This window comes from Jaculus jaculus, chromosome 3 (genome assembly GCF_020740685.1).
Source record: "Jaculus jaculus isolate mJacJac1 chromosome 3, mJacJac1.mat.Y.cur, whole genome shotgun sequence".
Taxonomy (NCBI): Eukaryota; Metazoa; Chordata; class Mammalia; order Rodentia; family Dipodidae; genus Jaculus; species Jaculus jaculus.
In genome coordinates this window covers 11,762,396-11,778,470 of record NC_059104.1, presented here as the reverse complement: position 1 = coordinate 11,778,470, position 16,075 = coordinate 11,762,396, and the positions used below count along the sequence as shown (strand labels likewise).

The window sequence follows — 16,075 nt, the reverse complement described above, 5'->3', positions numbered from 1 at the left end:
TTACTTTTTTAAAATGACAAAAATTGCTGACATGGTAGGTAAACGGATTTTCACATTTCTGTTCCAAACCAATTGTAAGGGTGATGGTGCTAACAGTTACCTTTATAGTGCAGTTATGTTATTATGTCCTGTTCAAGTACTTTGTATCTCCTAGTCAGCATTGAAGTCACATATTCTTAGTTTGTTTTATTGATGAGGAAACTGAGGTACAAGGAGGTGAAGTAATTTGTGGGGGTCATAAAGCTCTTACAGGCTGGTAAGAAGGACTTTCTTGCCATTTCTCACAAGCCCCAAATCTCCATGGAGAACCTCATTGTTACTTATGGAGAGGAAAAGGGGAGATGCACACCGTGGCTACACTAAGCTGCTCAGTTGCATTATGCATTCAGTTCTAGAGTCAGATGTCACTTATCTAATTGTCTGTAATGCTAATACCACCTAAATTGTGGGTGTCCCCTACTTATCAAGAAAATTCTGATGGTCTCCTGTACAGTTTCATGTGTTTGGACACATGCTTTAAACTGCATATAGGTGAATTCTGATCCTCCTGTGCATGTCTGTCTCGCACTTTGAAGGGTTCTCTGGAAGCTGCTTTTATCTGTCTTCAGCAGTGATGAACTTTAATGTTGTCCTGTTTTAAGTTCTCACGTAATAAGGAATAGATTTTTGTTTGCTTTGGCAGTAGCCTTCTGTTTGAAATTCCTTTAATCTGTTCATTCCATGCTCTTTATATTCATTTTTAATAGTTGTGAATTCTGTGAAAATTTTACATGAATTTATCACACTACTAAAACAGGCAGTTGTGACCCTTCATCTATCTTAACTTGCTGAAAGTGGGCTTTTCAGCAAATTGCTGAATTTTTGTCTTCTTTGGAGTTGTTTTCTTTTCCTCCCCACTTGGGGGAAATAAGAAACAATTCATATACTAGATCTAAAGTTTCATTAAAATTGCCTGTGCCCTATCTCAGGCATTTTAAGTGGGCCATCTGTCTAAACATCTTTCTCTCCTCTCTCTTTTTTTTCTGATCATTTCCTCGACTTATTCATGAGCCATGGGAGGGCTCCTTTGTAGTCTGCATGTAGCGGGTTCTGTCTACCCCCACTGAATACATCTATGTGCTTGCATAACATAGCTTTTCACCATGCTGGAAATGCTCTGAGCTTGGTTCAGATGAATGGCCCACTTTCTGAGGGCCCTTTTCTTTCTGTAAAGATTTGTATGCAGGAACTGACCTCAGCGGCTGTGGAATGCAGCGTCTTATTCTGGATCATTTTACAGACCACCCACTGGGAAAGTTATGATGAAGCAGTTCTTGATGATTCTCTGACCGTTAGCATTGTTTTAACTCTGTGGTAGTGACACCCTCAGAGAGCAGCATTTCTGAGTGAAGAGACCACTGTCTTGGCTCACTGAAGATGTTGTCAGCCTTTAAGTCCCCAGAAAACCTTTTAAAATGACATGTAATAGCAGTGTATCTACATGTTAGTATTACTTACATGCCTTTGAGTAGAATATTCTTCTAAGTTAAATATATTATCATTTGACAGTTTTTCACTATAATAGATGGAACATTTGGATTTTCCTGAGCAGATGCTTTCTGGCTGGATATAATAAAGTGGACAGGCCTGGGTAGGAGCTGTGACTGGCCTGTGAGTTGGTGGTGTGTAAATTCCTCTTTGCTGGGCTTTGTTTTGTGAAGTCTGAAGCTTCACTTCTGCTTTGCAGGTGGCACAGGATGAACTTTTGGTCTGTTGGTCGCCTTTTTCACTAAGAGTACGCTTCTAGAGGGAACTGGGCTCCTTGGATCATCGCTGTGATGGTGACTGATGGAGCCCTGGGACCCCGACTTCACTTGTCTCCCCCCGACCCCGTGCTAGTGCTGGGGTTACGCCCAGGCTGTCGAATTGGAAAAGTTAGTGATTCAGTGGGGAGAGCTCAATAGTCTACTTTGGATTTCGTGAATGTGTGTAATTCTTTTCTAAAATTTAAACTATAATTTTAGGTAACAACCACTGTCCTGTTTGCGCTTTTGCAATTAAAATAATCATTAGTACTCTTTGGATAACTTTGCAGAAACAGAATATGCCTTTTTTCAGGCTTGTATGTGCTGGTCATTTATACTGAAGTCTGTTTCTTCTGAGGCACACACTTGTGTCTGTTCATTAGCTGGCCTGTATATTCAACCCATCTAGTTCATTGGAAAAAATAAATAAAACTACTCTTGGGCTGGAAAGATGGCTTAGTGGTTAAGGCGTTTGCCTGCAAAGCCAAAGGATCCAGGTTCTATTTCTTGGGACCCACGTAAGCCAGATTCACAAGGTGGTGCATGTGTCTAGAGTTCGTTTGCAGTGGCTGGAGGCCCTCACATGCCCATTCACCCCCCACTCTCTGTCTCTTTCTTTCTCTTAAATAAATAAATAAAATAAAATATTTTAAAAACCTATTCTTAAGCTGTGTCAACCCAGAAGGAACCCTAGCAAAGCTGATCCCATCCCAGGATTCCATGTTTCTGACTCTTCTTGGACCTGTTGACCTTTTTTCTTCCATCCTCTTAACATAACCACCTTAAAAGCCTTTGTTAGAAAAGTACCACTTCAGGAGATAAGGGCTCCGAGAAAGCCATAGCTTCCCATCATCTGTCTGTTTCTGCCCACAGCTCCTTTTGCAGGTGCAGGAAGGGTAGCTCGACAGGATTGAAGGCGTTTTCAAGCGCATTGCTGGGAGGAAACGGGCTGAGACTTGGACCTCCAGCCTGTGCTCTTCCACAGGCTCTCTCCTGGGGCAGGCTACAACATATATGAAACAGATGTGGATCAAAATAAAGAGTGGAAAAATAAATAGTGGCTAGGTTCTAAAGAACAGCAGCTATGTCTCGCCACCATCTGTGAGATCGCTTTCTGTGGGAAAATGTGTCCTTGGTTGGAACAGGAAGTCAGGATCAGCAGCTTCCACTTTCTCTGCTAGCAAAGGATCCTGCCTTGCTGGAAAGGGTCACACCTTCTTTGGGCCCCTGAACTTTCAAAAATATTCAGCATATAGGACACGTTGGGTGGAAGGCGGACACTGACCTTACACGGTGAGTTGAGGTATTGACCCCCGGAAGAATGAGAAGCCGAGAAGCCCAGAGTTTCAATTATAAGGGTAAGAGCACACGCCTGAGGGTGTGACTGAATATCATAGCGAAAGTTACTCTTTACATGCCTCAACTTAATCCTTAATGTGTATCTACAAATGCAGATGGTAATATTTTAATTTTCCATGAAAGAAGTGAATGCCACCAGTTTGCTCAAGGTCGGAAGACAGGATGGCTGGGTTTTATGCCAAGTTCTGTGAGTTAACAGGGCTCGGTCCTCTGCCTCCTATTAGTTTGGCTTAAGTAATGTGGTCCAATCAGACACACAAGTCAGAGAATAATGAGCAATATAATCAGGTAGAAAGGATGGGGCTTTACTTTTAAGTTCTCGAGTAAGAGTTAGCTTACTAAGGAGTTAACTCAGTGTGAGTGGAGACTGTACAGACAGCAGCCACCAGCATAAGGAACATCGTCATAGTAAGAGTTGAGAAAGCATAGCAGCTCTATCCAAGAGACACACTCTATCACAAAACCCTGGGAAAGAGTGGGTGCGTGGCTGAAGTTGAGCGATGCACGAAGTCTAGTGAGGTGACACCCCAGGGAGTGCTAAGGGCTCCAGGCCCCCCTTTGCCCTGGCACAGCCTCTCCTGCCTGTGTAGCTCAGAGCCGACGCTCCTTGGCTCTTTTCCCTTTGTATGTATGTGTGTGTATGTGCAGGTGTGCTTGTGGGTACACACATGTGGAGGCCAGAAGTGGGTGTCTCCTCAGCTGCTCCCCACCTTATCTTTGTGAGGCAGGGCTCACTGATTCAGCTAACACGAGAGCCTCCCGTGTCTGCCTCCCCAGTGCTGGCAGTACATGTGTGTGCCACCACACCTGGCTTCTGTGTAGGTGCTAGGGACCGAGTTCATATCTGCATGCTTGCATGGCAAGTGCTGTACCAACTGAGCCATCTCTTTATCCCTGCGCAGGCCCTTCTACACTGCCCGCCAGCCTTTTCTCCGGGAACACCCTGGGCTGCTGCTCAGTGGTAGGATGCTTGCCTCAGCACTCAGCCTCGGCACTGGAAAATAAAATAAGTCGATCAATGACAATGAGGAATGAGGGCTGGAGAGATGGCTCAGTGGTTAAGCACTTGCCTGTGAAGCTTAAGGACCCCTGCTTGAGGCTCAGTTCCTCAGGACCCACATAACCAGATGCACAAGGGGGCACACGCGTCTGGAGTTTGATTGCAGCGGCTGAAGGCCCTGTTGCGCCCATTCTCTCTCTCTCTCTCTCTCTCTCTCTCTCTTCCATCTGCCTCTTTCTCTCTCTGTCACTCAAAGAAAGAAAGAAAAATGAATAAAAACTTTAAAAAAAATGAGGAATGATGGTGGCCTTCTAAAGGCCCACAGCCCAATGCGGAGAGACAGACATACGACACCCAGTGCCTTTGGGAGCGTGGGTGCTCGAGAGAGGAACTTGAGCAGAAGTTCCTGTGCCTGCCTTCTCTTTCTTTGCCTACACTGCTTTTTCTTTCTCTTTCTCCTCCCCTTCTCTCTTGTGTGTTGTCCCTAGATTCTCTTGTTCATCCAGACTCTTCCGTGTGATGCTGTATCCTCGGAAATATTTCTCTTAAAATCAGTAAAAAGCATCTTGCACATCGATATATTGTATACATTACTTTTGAGGCACTTTCACTCTTTGTTCATATTTGCTTGTACTACTCAAAACTTCATCTTGAGCTAGAGAGATGGTTAGCGGTAAGGGCACTTGCCTGCAAAGCCCAGGGACCCAGGTTCAATTCCCCAGAACCTATGCAAGCCAGATGCATATGGTGGCATATGTGTCTGAAGTTTGCGGTGGATAGAGGCCCTGCTATGCCCATTCTCTAATAAATAAATAAATAAATAAATAAATAAATAAATAATTTTTTAAAAAATTTCATCTTTATGAAACAGGTCAAGTGGCCCAACAGATACCAATGTGCCTCAATTTTTAAAAGGTTTTTTAAAAAATATTTTATTTATTTGACAGAGAAAGAGGGAGAGAGAGAAAATGAGTGTGCCAGGGCCTCCAGCCACTGCAAACAAACTCCAGACGCTACACCCCTTTGTGCATCTGGCTAATGTGGGTCCTGGGGAATTGAACCTGGGTCCTTTGGCTTTGCAGACAAATGCCTTAATCGCTAAGCCATCCCTCCAGCCCAATGTTCCTCAAATTTTAATCATCATCTTCCAAACATTGTAAATAAAGGTGTCTTGATGATTTCAATTTATGACTATAATTTTTCATCACTGAATAGCAACTATTTTGGAGACTTACATGACAATTTAACATAGCAGTTTTTGACTATCTGTGGCATAAGCTACAGGTTGAATACTGCAAAGTGCTAGTGTTAATAGTATTTTACAAATACAGAATATAAACATGTGATGCTTAGGTTAATTCTGAAACATTACATTTTTGTTTACACAGTTGTGGGAAGCATTTGAAGTTCCCTCCCTCCCTCCCTCCCTCCCTCCCTCCCTCCCTCCCTCCCTCCCTCCCTCCCTCCTTCCTTTCTTTCTGCGGGATGCTTGACTTCATTTTTCTGGACCATGCAGCTTGAACTCTGCACAGGAAAGGGCTTGTGTGATAAGACCAGTGCTGTTGAGAGATCTGCAAGCCTTGTTTGGAGTTCAGGTGGTAGGAAAGCCAACGTTCGAGAAAACCTAGGCCATGTGTGAGCCTAGAAAACCAAAACTATGCCAAATTATCCTAATTCATTTTTTTTGTCTCTGAAGGTCAAGTCATGAAGATAGTTATTTATTTTATTGTAATTTTTATTTTGAAAAGAAATTGCTTGAGAGTTGGGGCGATGATACAGATGGCAAAGTGCTTGCTGTATAAGCATGAGGACCTGAGTTCAGATCCCAGCACCCACGTAAAAGACCTGTAGTCCTGGCTCAGCGGCAGGGCCAGAGACTCTCTAAGACTTGTTGGCTAGCTCATCTAGCTCAGTCTGTGAGCTTTGGACTCAGTAAGAGACCCTATTGTGGGTTGACTGTAAACTGTCTCCCTAAGGCTCATATGTTTGAATACTTGATGCTAGTTGGTTACACCACTTAGGAAGCTTGTGGAACCTTTGGGAGGTGGAGCCTTGCTAGAGGAAGTGGGTCACTGTGGATAGGCCTTAAAGTTTGGTGGCTTACCCTACTTCCTGTTCATCCTCTGCTTCTTGTGCCTTGATTCATGTCCTCCTTGGTCCATGGGGGAGATCCAGACTTGATGTGATCTTGGGGAAGATCTCGGAGAGATCTAGGCTGGAAGGTCCAAGCTGGAGATCTGGGGCCATGATGGTCTTTGGGTGTAACTGTGCATGTGTTTGGGCAGGAAGCCCTAAGCCTGGGAGCTGGGGAACCGGTGTCTGCACGGGAGAGATCTGAGCTCTGGATAGAGGACCTAGTGTCATGTGAGAACTAGGAACTTTTGTGGGCGATATGAACTTGGGAATGGTGATGTAGGGAGATAGTGCCATTTGGGACCCCAGGGAGCATGTGTGTGGAAGATCTGAGCCTTGGAACCAGGACCCTGGTGTCATCGTCCCTCACAAGGTACAAGCCTTCCCAGAGCCTCCAGGAGTTGGGGCCATTGGTCTTACACTCAGATCTGTAGGCTGAAATAAAATCTTTTTCTCCCCTAAGTGGCTTTTGGCTAACCATTAGTGTACAACAATGAGAAAGTAACTGACACCGAACCCAGATTCCAAAAATTAGGTGAGGTCAGATTTGGTGGCTCCCATCTATGATCACTGCTCTCTGGAGGATGAGGTAGGAAATCACTGTGAGTTTGAGGCCAGCTTGGGCTACAGAGTAAGTTCTGAGTTAGCCTGGGTAGAGTGAAACTAAAAGAGCAGTCATCCTAATACTGCTGCTTATAATGTAGAAAGCAACTGAGGAAGACACCTGGCGTTGACTGCTGTTTCTCAAATTCAGGTGTGGACTCTCATACACACCACACCACACCACATACATACATACACAAGCAAAAAAATATTGTAATTACCCTGCCTTCAGTAGCAAAGATTAGAAAAAATAATGATAGTTAAGAAAGATTAATTTGTGAAGGGCTGTCCCAAGCAGCTCATGTTCATAAGGTGGATGATGATGTTTGGAAAAGAGATGGTGGTCTCACAGTTACCGAGAGTGACTGCTGCTGTGTTTGGCTGATCTGTGTTTTTCTTTTAAACCTCTAGTTTAAATCTGAAAGCTTTTTTTTTTTTCCCCCAATGATAGAACTTTTAAAATGAAGTATTGTGAAAAACATACTTTGACAGTTTTACTCCACACACTTAATGTCAAAGGAAAATTAGTTTATTTTGAGAAAGAATAATATAAAATTATTGACTCTTTTTCTTTCTTTCTATTTCAGAGTGCCAGTTATTAAACCAGACATGGCTAAGTGGGAGCTCTCAATAAAACTGCATGACGAAGAGCATAATGTCATAGCATCAAACAGTGGGTCAACATTTTCTGTGAGTTTCATTTGCTTACTTGGTAATCTTGAAATTATCTACGAACATTTAGAACCCTTGTCAACCTTCCCAGTACCCCTCCTCTCTGAGGTTCACAGCACACCTATGATTTTGTTTCATCTTTTCTTGGAAGCTGAATGTAAATAGAACTTTGTTCTCGTCTGCTAATTAGAAAATTCATGAGGCTAGATTTAGCCACATTTTAAACCCACTCCCTGGTTCATTTTTCTGTAGTGTTCACTGAAAAGTAATCTATTTACCTTTTCTATAAGAGAGGCAAGTCCATCTTTCATTGTAATTCCAAGCATCTGATTGCTGTGGTATGGAACCATTTTTCTCAAAAAAAGTAATTCCAAGCTTCATATAACATTATCTTCAGGTTTCATGAAGGCATTCTTGCAGCTGTTTACATTACAGCAGCATTCTTTTTGTGTGAAGAACTTGAACTCTGTGTCTAGGATCCGTGGCAGAACTACACAGGTTTGAATTCCTGCCCATAGCGAACAAAGTTCAGTAAGGCTTCATTGTTCACTCTGTAGCGTGAATGAGATATTTAAAATCTGTCATTGGAATTCACCAAATACCATGTAGAGTTGCCATTTCATGTGTATGGTTTTATATTTTCATCCTGAATCAAGGAAGGACTTATATAGTTGGCCTAATGAACATGGGGTTTATCCAGATTTCTTTTCTGCCTAGGTTGCATTTAAATGCCATAGTGTATTGGGGAAACACATTATTTTTTATAAGAAGATTAAAGCAGCAAATGAAAGACAAAATAATGTAATTTCATTTTAACCTGATGAGGTATGAATGACATGGCAGTTTCTTGGTCTCAGGGAGAAAAAACTACAAGTTGGAGGCTCATAAGGATTCATGTATTTAAGTGTTGACTGCATGCCTGCTGTGTGTTAGGTAAGCACTGGGTTGTTGCCCTGCAGAAGAGAAGCTGGCCTTCCTGTGTATAGTTAGACTTAAAGATAAGTGAGAGGAAAGGTTGTCTCCTTGGTTTTCCTTAGATTGTACAATGCATTCTGTATGTCAAGATGCTACAGCTCTGCTCAATGAAAGAACTCAGCTCTTCAAATTGAAAGCCATGGTGGAGTTCAACAGTTATGTTCTGACATGTTTTAAGATAAACGTGGTTCTTTACAGTACTTTGGTCTCCATGATTACTTTCTAGAAGTAGCTTTGTCAGTGGACATAAACCCTATGTCAGTTGGAGTAGCCGAGGTATTACCATCGCAGCCCAACCTGGGGAAGCGGACCTTATGGAAGTGCACACCTCAGCGTGACTTTCGGTTCTTTACCATGCGCCTGCTGGCTTCCCTCCCCACTGGGGTCTGCGCAGGGAGGGTCAAGCGCACAGTGCCTTTGCCTGCCTCAGACACTTGCCTGGGCGGGTCACTTCTGAGAGTGGCACTGTCTCACTGTTTCTCCTCAAGCTGTGTGTTCTAATGATTTTCTCTTCTCTTTTTTAAAAAATAAGTTTTTATTTATTTATTTGCAAAGAGAAAGAGAATATGGGCATGCCAGGGCCTCTTGCCACTGCATACATACTCCACATGCATGTGCCACTTTGTGTATTTGGACCCTTCTTTTTTCCTGTAAAATTATCTCTTGCTTTATATTTTGGCTTGTGAAATTAATGCATTAGGACAATCTCTGGAGAATACCTACTTTTATATGTAGTATCAAAAATTATTTCCTTTCCTTTATTTTATTTTACTGGTTTTTTGAGGTAGGGTCTCACTGTAGCTCAGGCTGACCTGGAATTCACTATGGAGTCTTAGGGTGGCCTTGAACTCACAGTGATCCTCCTACCTCTGCTTCCCAAGTGCTGGGATTAAAAGCGTGCACCACCTCGCCCGGCTTTCTTTTTTTTATTATTATTTTTTAACTTCACTGTTGTGAGAAGCACTAGCAGCCTAGGGCAGAGTACATACTTAAGGCAGTGTGACCCTTTTTCTTGGGCATTTCTGGACTGAGCTGCCTAGTTTGGCCTGGGCAGCTGTGTGGCATCAGCAAGATGCCTTGCAGATCTCCCTCCACAGAGTGCGTTCTCTCTGGGTCACTGAGGGAGCACTGGCTGTCCATGGTTTCCTAGATCTCCCTCCACAGAGTGTGTTCTCTCTGGGTCACTGAGGGAGCACTGGCTGTCCATGGTTTCTTAGATCTCCCTCCGCAGAGTGCGTTCTCTCTGGGTCACTGAGGGAGCACCTGCTGTCCGTGGTTTCCTAGATCTCCCTCCACAGAGTGTGTTCTCTCTGGGTCACTGAGGGAGCACTGGCTGTCCATGGTTTCCTAGATCTCCCTCCGCAGAGTGCGTTCACTCTGGGCCACTGAGGGAGCACCAGCTGTCCATGGTTTCCTAGATCTCCGTCCGTGGTTTTCTAGATCTCCCTCTGCAGAGTGCATTCTCTCTGGGTCACTGAGGGAGCACCGGCTGTCTGTGGTTTCCTAGATCTCTGTCAGTGGTTTCCTAGATCTCCCTCCACAGTCGATTTCTCTCTGGGTCACTGAAGGAGCATCGGCTGCCTGTGGTTTCCTAGATCACGCCTTGTCACATCTAGAACCAATTAGCCTGAGTGTGACAGGATAGGTTTGAGGTCATATACTGCAGAGAGACTATATGCTAGTAATATTTTTTAGCTCAAGTAAAGCTCACATACCCACATTTTCAGAGATTTAAATTTCTTTCAGACATTTTATATTACAGAGATTTCAAATAAGTGAAGTACAACAAATATAGAAATCCATTTAAAAGTGCAAAAATATACAGATATGCAAAATTCTATCATCCCATTCATTATGTTTTCCCTTTTCCCCCAGAAGTGGCAGCTGTCCTGGAAATGCTGCATTTTTACCTATTTTTCTGCTTCTGGTTGAGTTCTTCAGCAGTGATCACCAAGAATGACCAATGCAGTCAGCTAAAGGGCAAGCAGGTTTTTACTGGAAGTAAAGAAAAAGGAGAGCTCCCTGTGATGGGGAGGGGACCTGGGAACTAGGTCTAGTGCTCTGGACCAGGGGTTGTATGCACTGAGCATGACTTTGCTCTTGGCTTGTCTGGCAGTTGGCATCAGGCTGGAAGGAGCTTCATTGGCTAAGCTGACATGTATGTGGAGGACTTGGATTGGTTGGTGGATCAGGGAGAAGAGCGCAGACTCAGAGAGAGCATGCAAGGAAACATTCTGGAAGGAAGAAGGACCAAGAAGCAAAGAGAGGAGAGGGTTGTGCCTGATTGCCATCTTGAGAGTCAGCTTAAGTGCACACTGCAGCTGTCTTCCAGTCTCTGTTGGGCAGGTTGATGTCTGTGTTCTTTTGAGCCTGTGACTCTGATACTTAGGAAGAAGGCTACCTGCTCCTGTTCTCTGTCAGTGTGTAATTCTTGTATATGTTGTTATGTTTTTAGAACATATTTGTACCACAGTAGTGGTGAAAAGGATGATACAAAGACATACATAATACTTCATGTTACCGGTTATTTACCCTTTAAAAAGTACACAGAGCAAATACAATTCCATTTGCAATAGCATCTAAAAGAGTGAGACAAGGGATTGGAGACACAGCTCAGTGCTTAGAGGCACTTGCTTTCAAAGTCTGGTGGCCTGGATTCAAATCCTCAGGACCCACATAAAGCCAAACAGACAAAGGGGTGCATGTATACAGGAGACTCTGGCATGCACATATTCTCTCTCTCAAATAAATAAATAAATAAATAAGTAAAATATTTTTTAAAGAACAAGATTGGCATATGTGCTTAGCTTGTTTGAGGCCCTATGCTTAATTCTCAATTACATTGACCCCCCCAAAATAAAAATTAAAATCAAATATAAAGTCAAAGAGGCAAATATTTGTTCACTGCTTAGAAACTATAAAATGTGTTGAACAAAATGAAACTGTGCACAAATCTCATGCCAGGGATTAGAGTTAATACAGTGGCGATGTCACCACTACCCAAAGTGATCTGTAGCTTCATTGCTGTTCTTTTCAAAGTCCTACTGACACTTCTTGCAGAAGTAAATCCTTTACCCTAAAATTTATGTAGAATTTCAAAAGATACAAGAAACCAGGATCTTGAAATAGAAGGACTAAAGTGGCCTTATTCTTCCCAATTTTAAAACCTATTATAAAACTATAACTGTTTTTTGTTTACTACTAATTTATGAAAAGAGTGAAAGAGGCAGATAGAATGGGCACCCCAGGGCTTCCAGACATATGCCAGCTTGGACAACTGGCTTACATGGGTATTGGGGAAAAGAACCTGGGTTCTGAGGCTCTCATAGGCAAGTGCCTTAACTGCTAAGCCTTATCTCCAGCCCTAAAACTATAGCTATCAACACTTGTGATATGCATAAAAGAGATACATAGATCAATGTACTAGAATAAAGAACCCAGAAATAAATTTTTTTTTGGGGGGGGGTTTCGAGGTAAGGTCTCACTCTGGTCCAGGCTGATCTGGAATTAACTATGTAGTCTCAGAGTGGCCTCGAACTCTCGGCGATCCTCCTACCTCTGCCTCCCAAGTGCTGGGATTAAAGGCGTGTGTCACCGCGCCCAGCCAGAAATAAATTCTTGAATGTTGTAGGCAAATGATTTTTCACAGGGGTAATAAGACCATTGTGGTGGTTTGAGGCAGAGGAGGGGAAGGTATAGCCATTTCAACATAACAGTATGAGGGAACTGGGTGTTCACATGTCAAAGAATCAATTTAAGCCCTTACCTTACTCTGTATATAAACTGACTCAAAATGGATCAGAGCTCTACAAGTAAGTGCTTAAACAAGAGAACTTTCAGGGGAAAGAAAGAAACAAACAAAAACCAGGAAAAATAATGGTTTCTTGAATATGTCACCAAACTATAGATAATGAAAAAAATACATTACCAAATAGGTAGTCAAAATTAAACATTTCCGTGAATCAAAGATACAGTCAATAGAGCGAAAAGACCATCTACAAAATGGGAGAAAATTCTTGCAATTTATGTATGTAGCGTGGTTTTAATAACTGGAATATGTAAAGAACTGCCATAACTCAATAGCAGGCAAAAAAAAAAAAAAAAAAAAAAACCATGCTAGACATGGACAGAGGAGAGCTAGATGTGGTGACTCACACCCCAAACCTAGCACTCCAGAGGCTGGGCACTCTATGCCAACCTAGGCTAAGTAGAGAGACCCTGTCTCAAAGGCCACAGCACAGAAATGAGGGCAAGACTTGAAAAGATACTTGTCTGCAACAACACCCGTAAATGGCCAGTAAGCACATAAAAAGATGTTCACTATCCCTACTCGTTAGGAAAATGCCCATCAAGTACAGTGGGACACCTCCTCCCACCCATCAAGGGGGTTGCTATCAAGAAAAAAAGAAATACGTTAATTGGCCAAGATGTGGAGAAACGCAAATCCTTGTGCACTGTTGGTGTGAATGTCACAACCACTGTAGAAACAGTGTGGATTTCTCTTAAAACTTAGAACTAGGACTGTACGATCTAGCACTGTTAGGTGTATATCTAAAACAATTGAAAGTGAGCCCTCTAAAACATATTTGCACATACACTTTTAGCATGATTACCCCAAGGAAACAAGAAGAAATTACAAACATAAACATGTTGTATTGAGTAAAACTTTAAAGTAAAAACATTTGTCCTTGGATATACACATAGAATTAATGATGCCCTAGATTTTATACCAAGAAAAGAATAAGCATTTAGAAATCTTACTGGGTGTGGTGGCGCAGGCCTTTAATCCCACCACTTTGAGTTTGAGACTAGTCTGAGACTACACAGTCGATTTCCTGTTAGCCTGGGCCGGAGGGAGACCCTACCTTGAAAAAACAAAAGAAAAAAATCTGACTTCTCCCTGTACATATTAATGTGTTTATAATAAATAATGATTTTTAGCATTGGTTTTCAGAATTTTAGCCAAGTAAATTCAGAGCAGTATAAGGTTTGAGATAGATAAGATTTCATGTCTGAAAAAGTTTGTACTTTCATTTTTTGTCTTACTATTGTTTGTTTTGGTTGATTCAGATTTATCTCATCTTTAGATGCCTGTGGTAGAGGGAGGGAAATGTGTAGCATTCATATAATTGAAATTACCACCCTATATTTTTTTCACAAAGAGAAAATACAGTGATGAACATATGAATAAAAATAATAATTACTTATGGATGCATAATAAGAAATAATTATATACTCAGTATAGTTTTCTTTCCTTGATATGATCAACCCTTTCCCCACTGTTCTTCCACAGTCTATTTTATTCCAGATTTCCAAACTAAGTAAACATTCTACCATTTCTGTTGATATTTAAAGAGAACTTTGGAATATAGTCTTAAGTAAAGTTGTGTAAGCAAACATTTTCTACATAGCATTGTTTTTTTTTTTAAAAAACCCACAAATTGAATGAACATTTAGAATATTCAACAAATGATTTTATTATTTCTTATATTTAAAAAAATAGCATAAAGAATGTTAGCTATATTTTTAAAAGGTCATATATATATATATATATATATATATATATATATATACACATATATACACATATATACATATGTATATATATACCACAAACTTTGTTCCTTTATTTATTTTTAACCAAGAATAATACTAAATTGTATAGTCACTACAGTTTTTATACATCATAAGATACAAGGATTTTTGTATAGGTGATGTTGAGTTGTGTTGTATTGGTTTTGAGACAGGTTTTCATTCTGTAGCCCTGGCTGATCTGAAACTTACCATTAGCCCAGACTAGCCTCCAAATCATAACATTAAGATTACAGGCATTCACCACTGCACTCTGGAATTCACTATGTAGTCTCAGGGTTGCCTTGAACTCTTGGCAATCCTCCTACCTCTGCCTCCTGAGTGCTGGGCTTAAAGGCGTGTGCCATCATGCCTGCCTGTGTTTTTTTTTATTTTATTTGCAAGCAGAGAGGAGAGAGAGTGAGCATGGGCATGCCAGGGCCTCTAGGCACTGCAGACAAACTCCAGATGTGCTCACCACTTTGTGCATATGGCTTAACGTAGGTACTGGGGAATTGAACCTGGGTTGTTAGGATTTACAGGCAAGTACCTTAACCTCTGAGCCATTTCTCCAGCCCCCTTCAGTTGTCCTTTAAAATAAATTTCAAATACCTTTCTTATTTAAAAAAAGTAGACTATTGTCACACCCATTGTTTTGTGTCTAGTCAGTTTTTAGTATAGAATCTTCTAAAGTCAGTTAACTAATACATCTATACTGACTCTGGACTTTTTACTTAAAAGATTATTTGTGTCTCAAATTCACGTTGGCAGGTAGAAAAGAACATTTTCACAGTAACATTTGAAAATGAACATTACAACCCCATTAGGAGCTTATAATAACTATTATAATAATAATACCCTGAAATCCCACTTAGAAAATAGACTTTTAGTACATAAGTGATAGAAAATTGACGTAAGCTTTTTTTTTTAAGTTATCTGATATACTTAAAATCTTGCCTTTTTTTTCACTTTTGACATGAATTAAATGCCACATAAACTAGTCAGGCAATTTTTTTTCACTTAGATATTCCACCCCCCCCACCACATGTCTCAGAAAGCACTCTAAACAAAGCAGAAAAAAGTTGTATTCAAGAAAAATATATTCCTCTATTCCTCACTACTACTTTTACAAAGCATGTAAACATGTGATTGACTTTGGTAAGGCATTTATTTTCTTGATAAAATTATAATTAAAAATACTTCATTTATTTGTGAGCAGAGAGAAAGATTGAGAGAGCCAAGAGTATGAGCATGCTAGGGCCTCTTGCCGCTACAAATGAATCCAATGTAGTACCTTTCGTGTCTGGCTTTATGTGAGTACTGGGGAATTGAACCAGGGCAGTCAGGCTTTGCAAGCAAGCTGCTGAGCCATTTTCCCAGCCCCCAAATTATTTTTCCATTTGAGAAAAGATCACTTAAAAAACTAAAACTAAAATGTGTCAAGTTGCTGTACAAAGAATATAAAACCATCCTATGTAGGGCCAATGGAGGAGCCAACAGACCAAAACAAAATAGTGTAATTCACTTTATTCACAGAAGGCAAATGTCCTTTCTATTAAAAAAAAAGAGCTCTTACAGGGCTGCAGAGATGGCTTACTGGTTAAAGTATTTGCCATGTAAACTTGAAGGAGTGTGGGTCCCCAGAAGACACGTAAAGCTAGATGTCACAGTCCCAGAGAACTGGACAATGGAGGCAGAGCCAGGAGAATGCCAAAGCTCATAGTTGGGTTGAGCAAAACCAAGAGAGACCTTGTGTCAGGCGAGGTGGAAGGTGAGGACAGGCAGAACTCCTTCACACATGCGCACGTCATATACACACATCATGTACAGACACACGTCACACCTCACACCCTTATATCCCTCCCCCTCCCCCAAAAGGCCAAGGACCTACAAATTCAAATGAAAATGACCCAAATTTCAGATGCAAAATGTTCAAACAACTGGGGAGATGGCTCCGCAGCTGAAGGCACTTATTTGC

At 41.5% G+C, this 16,075-nt stretch overlaps 1 protein-coding gene across 2 annotated transcripts in view; it reads left to right on the top strand.

The window, feature by feature from the left end:
* Positions 1-16,075, top strand: part of Pcca (propionyl-CoA carboxylase subunit alpha) — a 339,901-nt gene that overhangs the window by 210,995 nt on the left and 112,831 nt on the right. For both annotated transcript variants that reach the window (XM_045144878.1, XM_004663385.2), the window contains exon 19: positions 7,467-7,569. In XM_045144878.1, the coding sequence (XP_045000813.1) occupies positions 7,467-7,569 (103 nt within the window). The remainder of the gene's footprint in view (positions 1-7,466; positions 7,570-16,075) is intronic.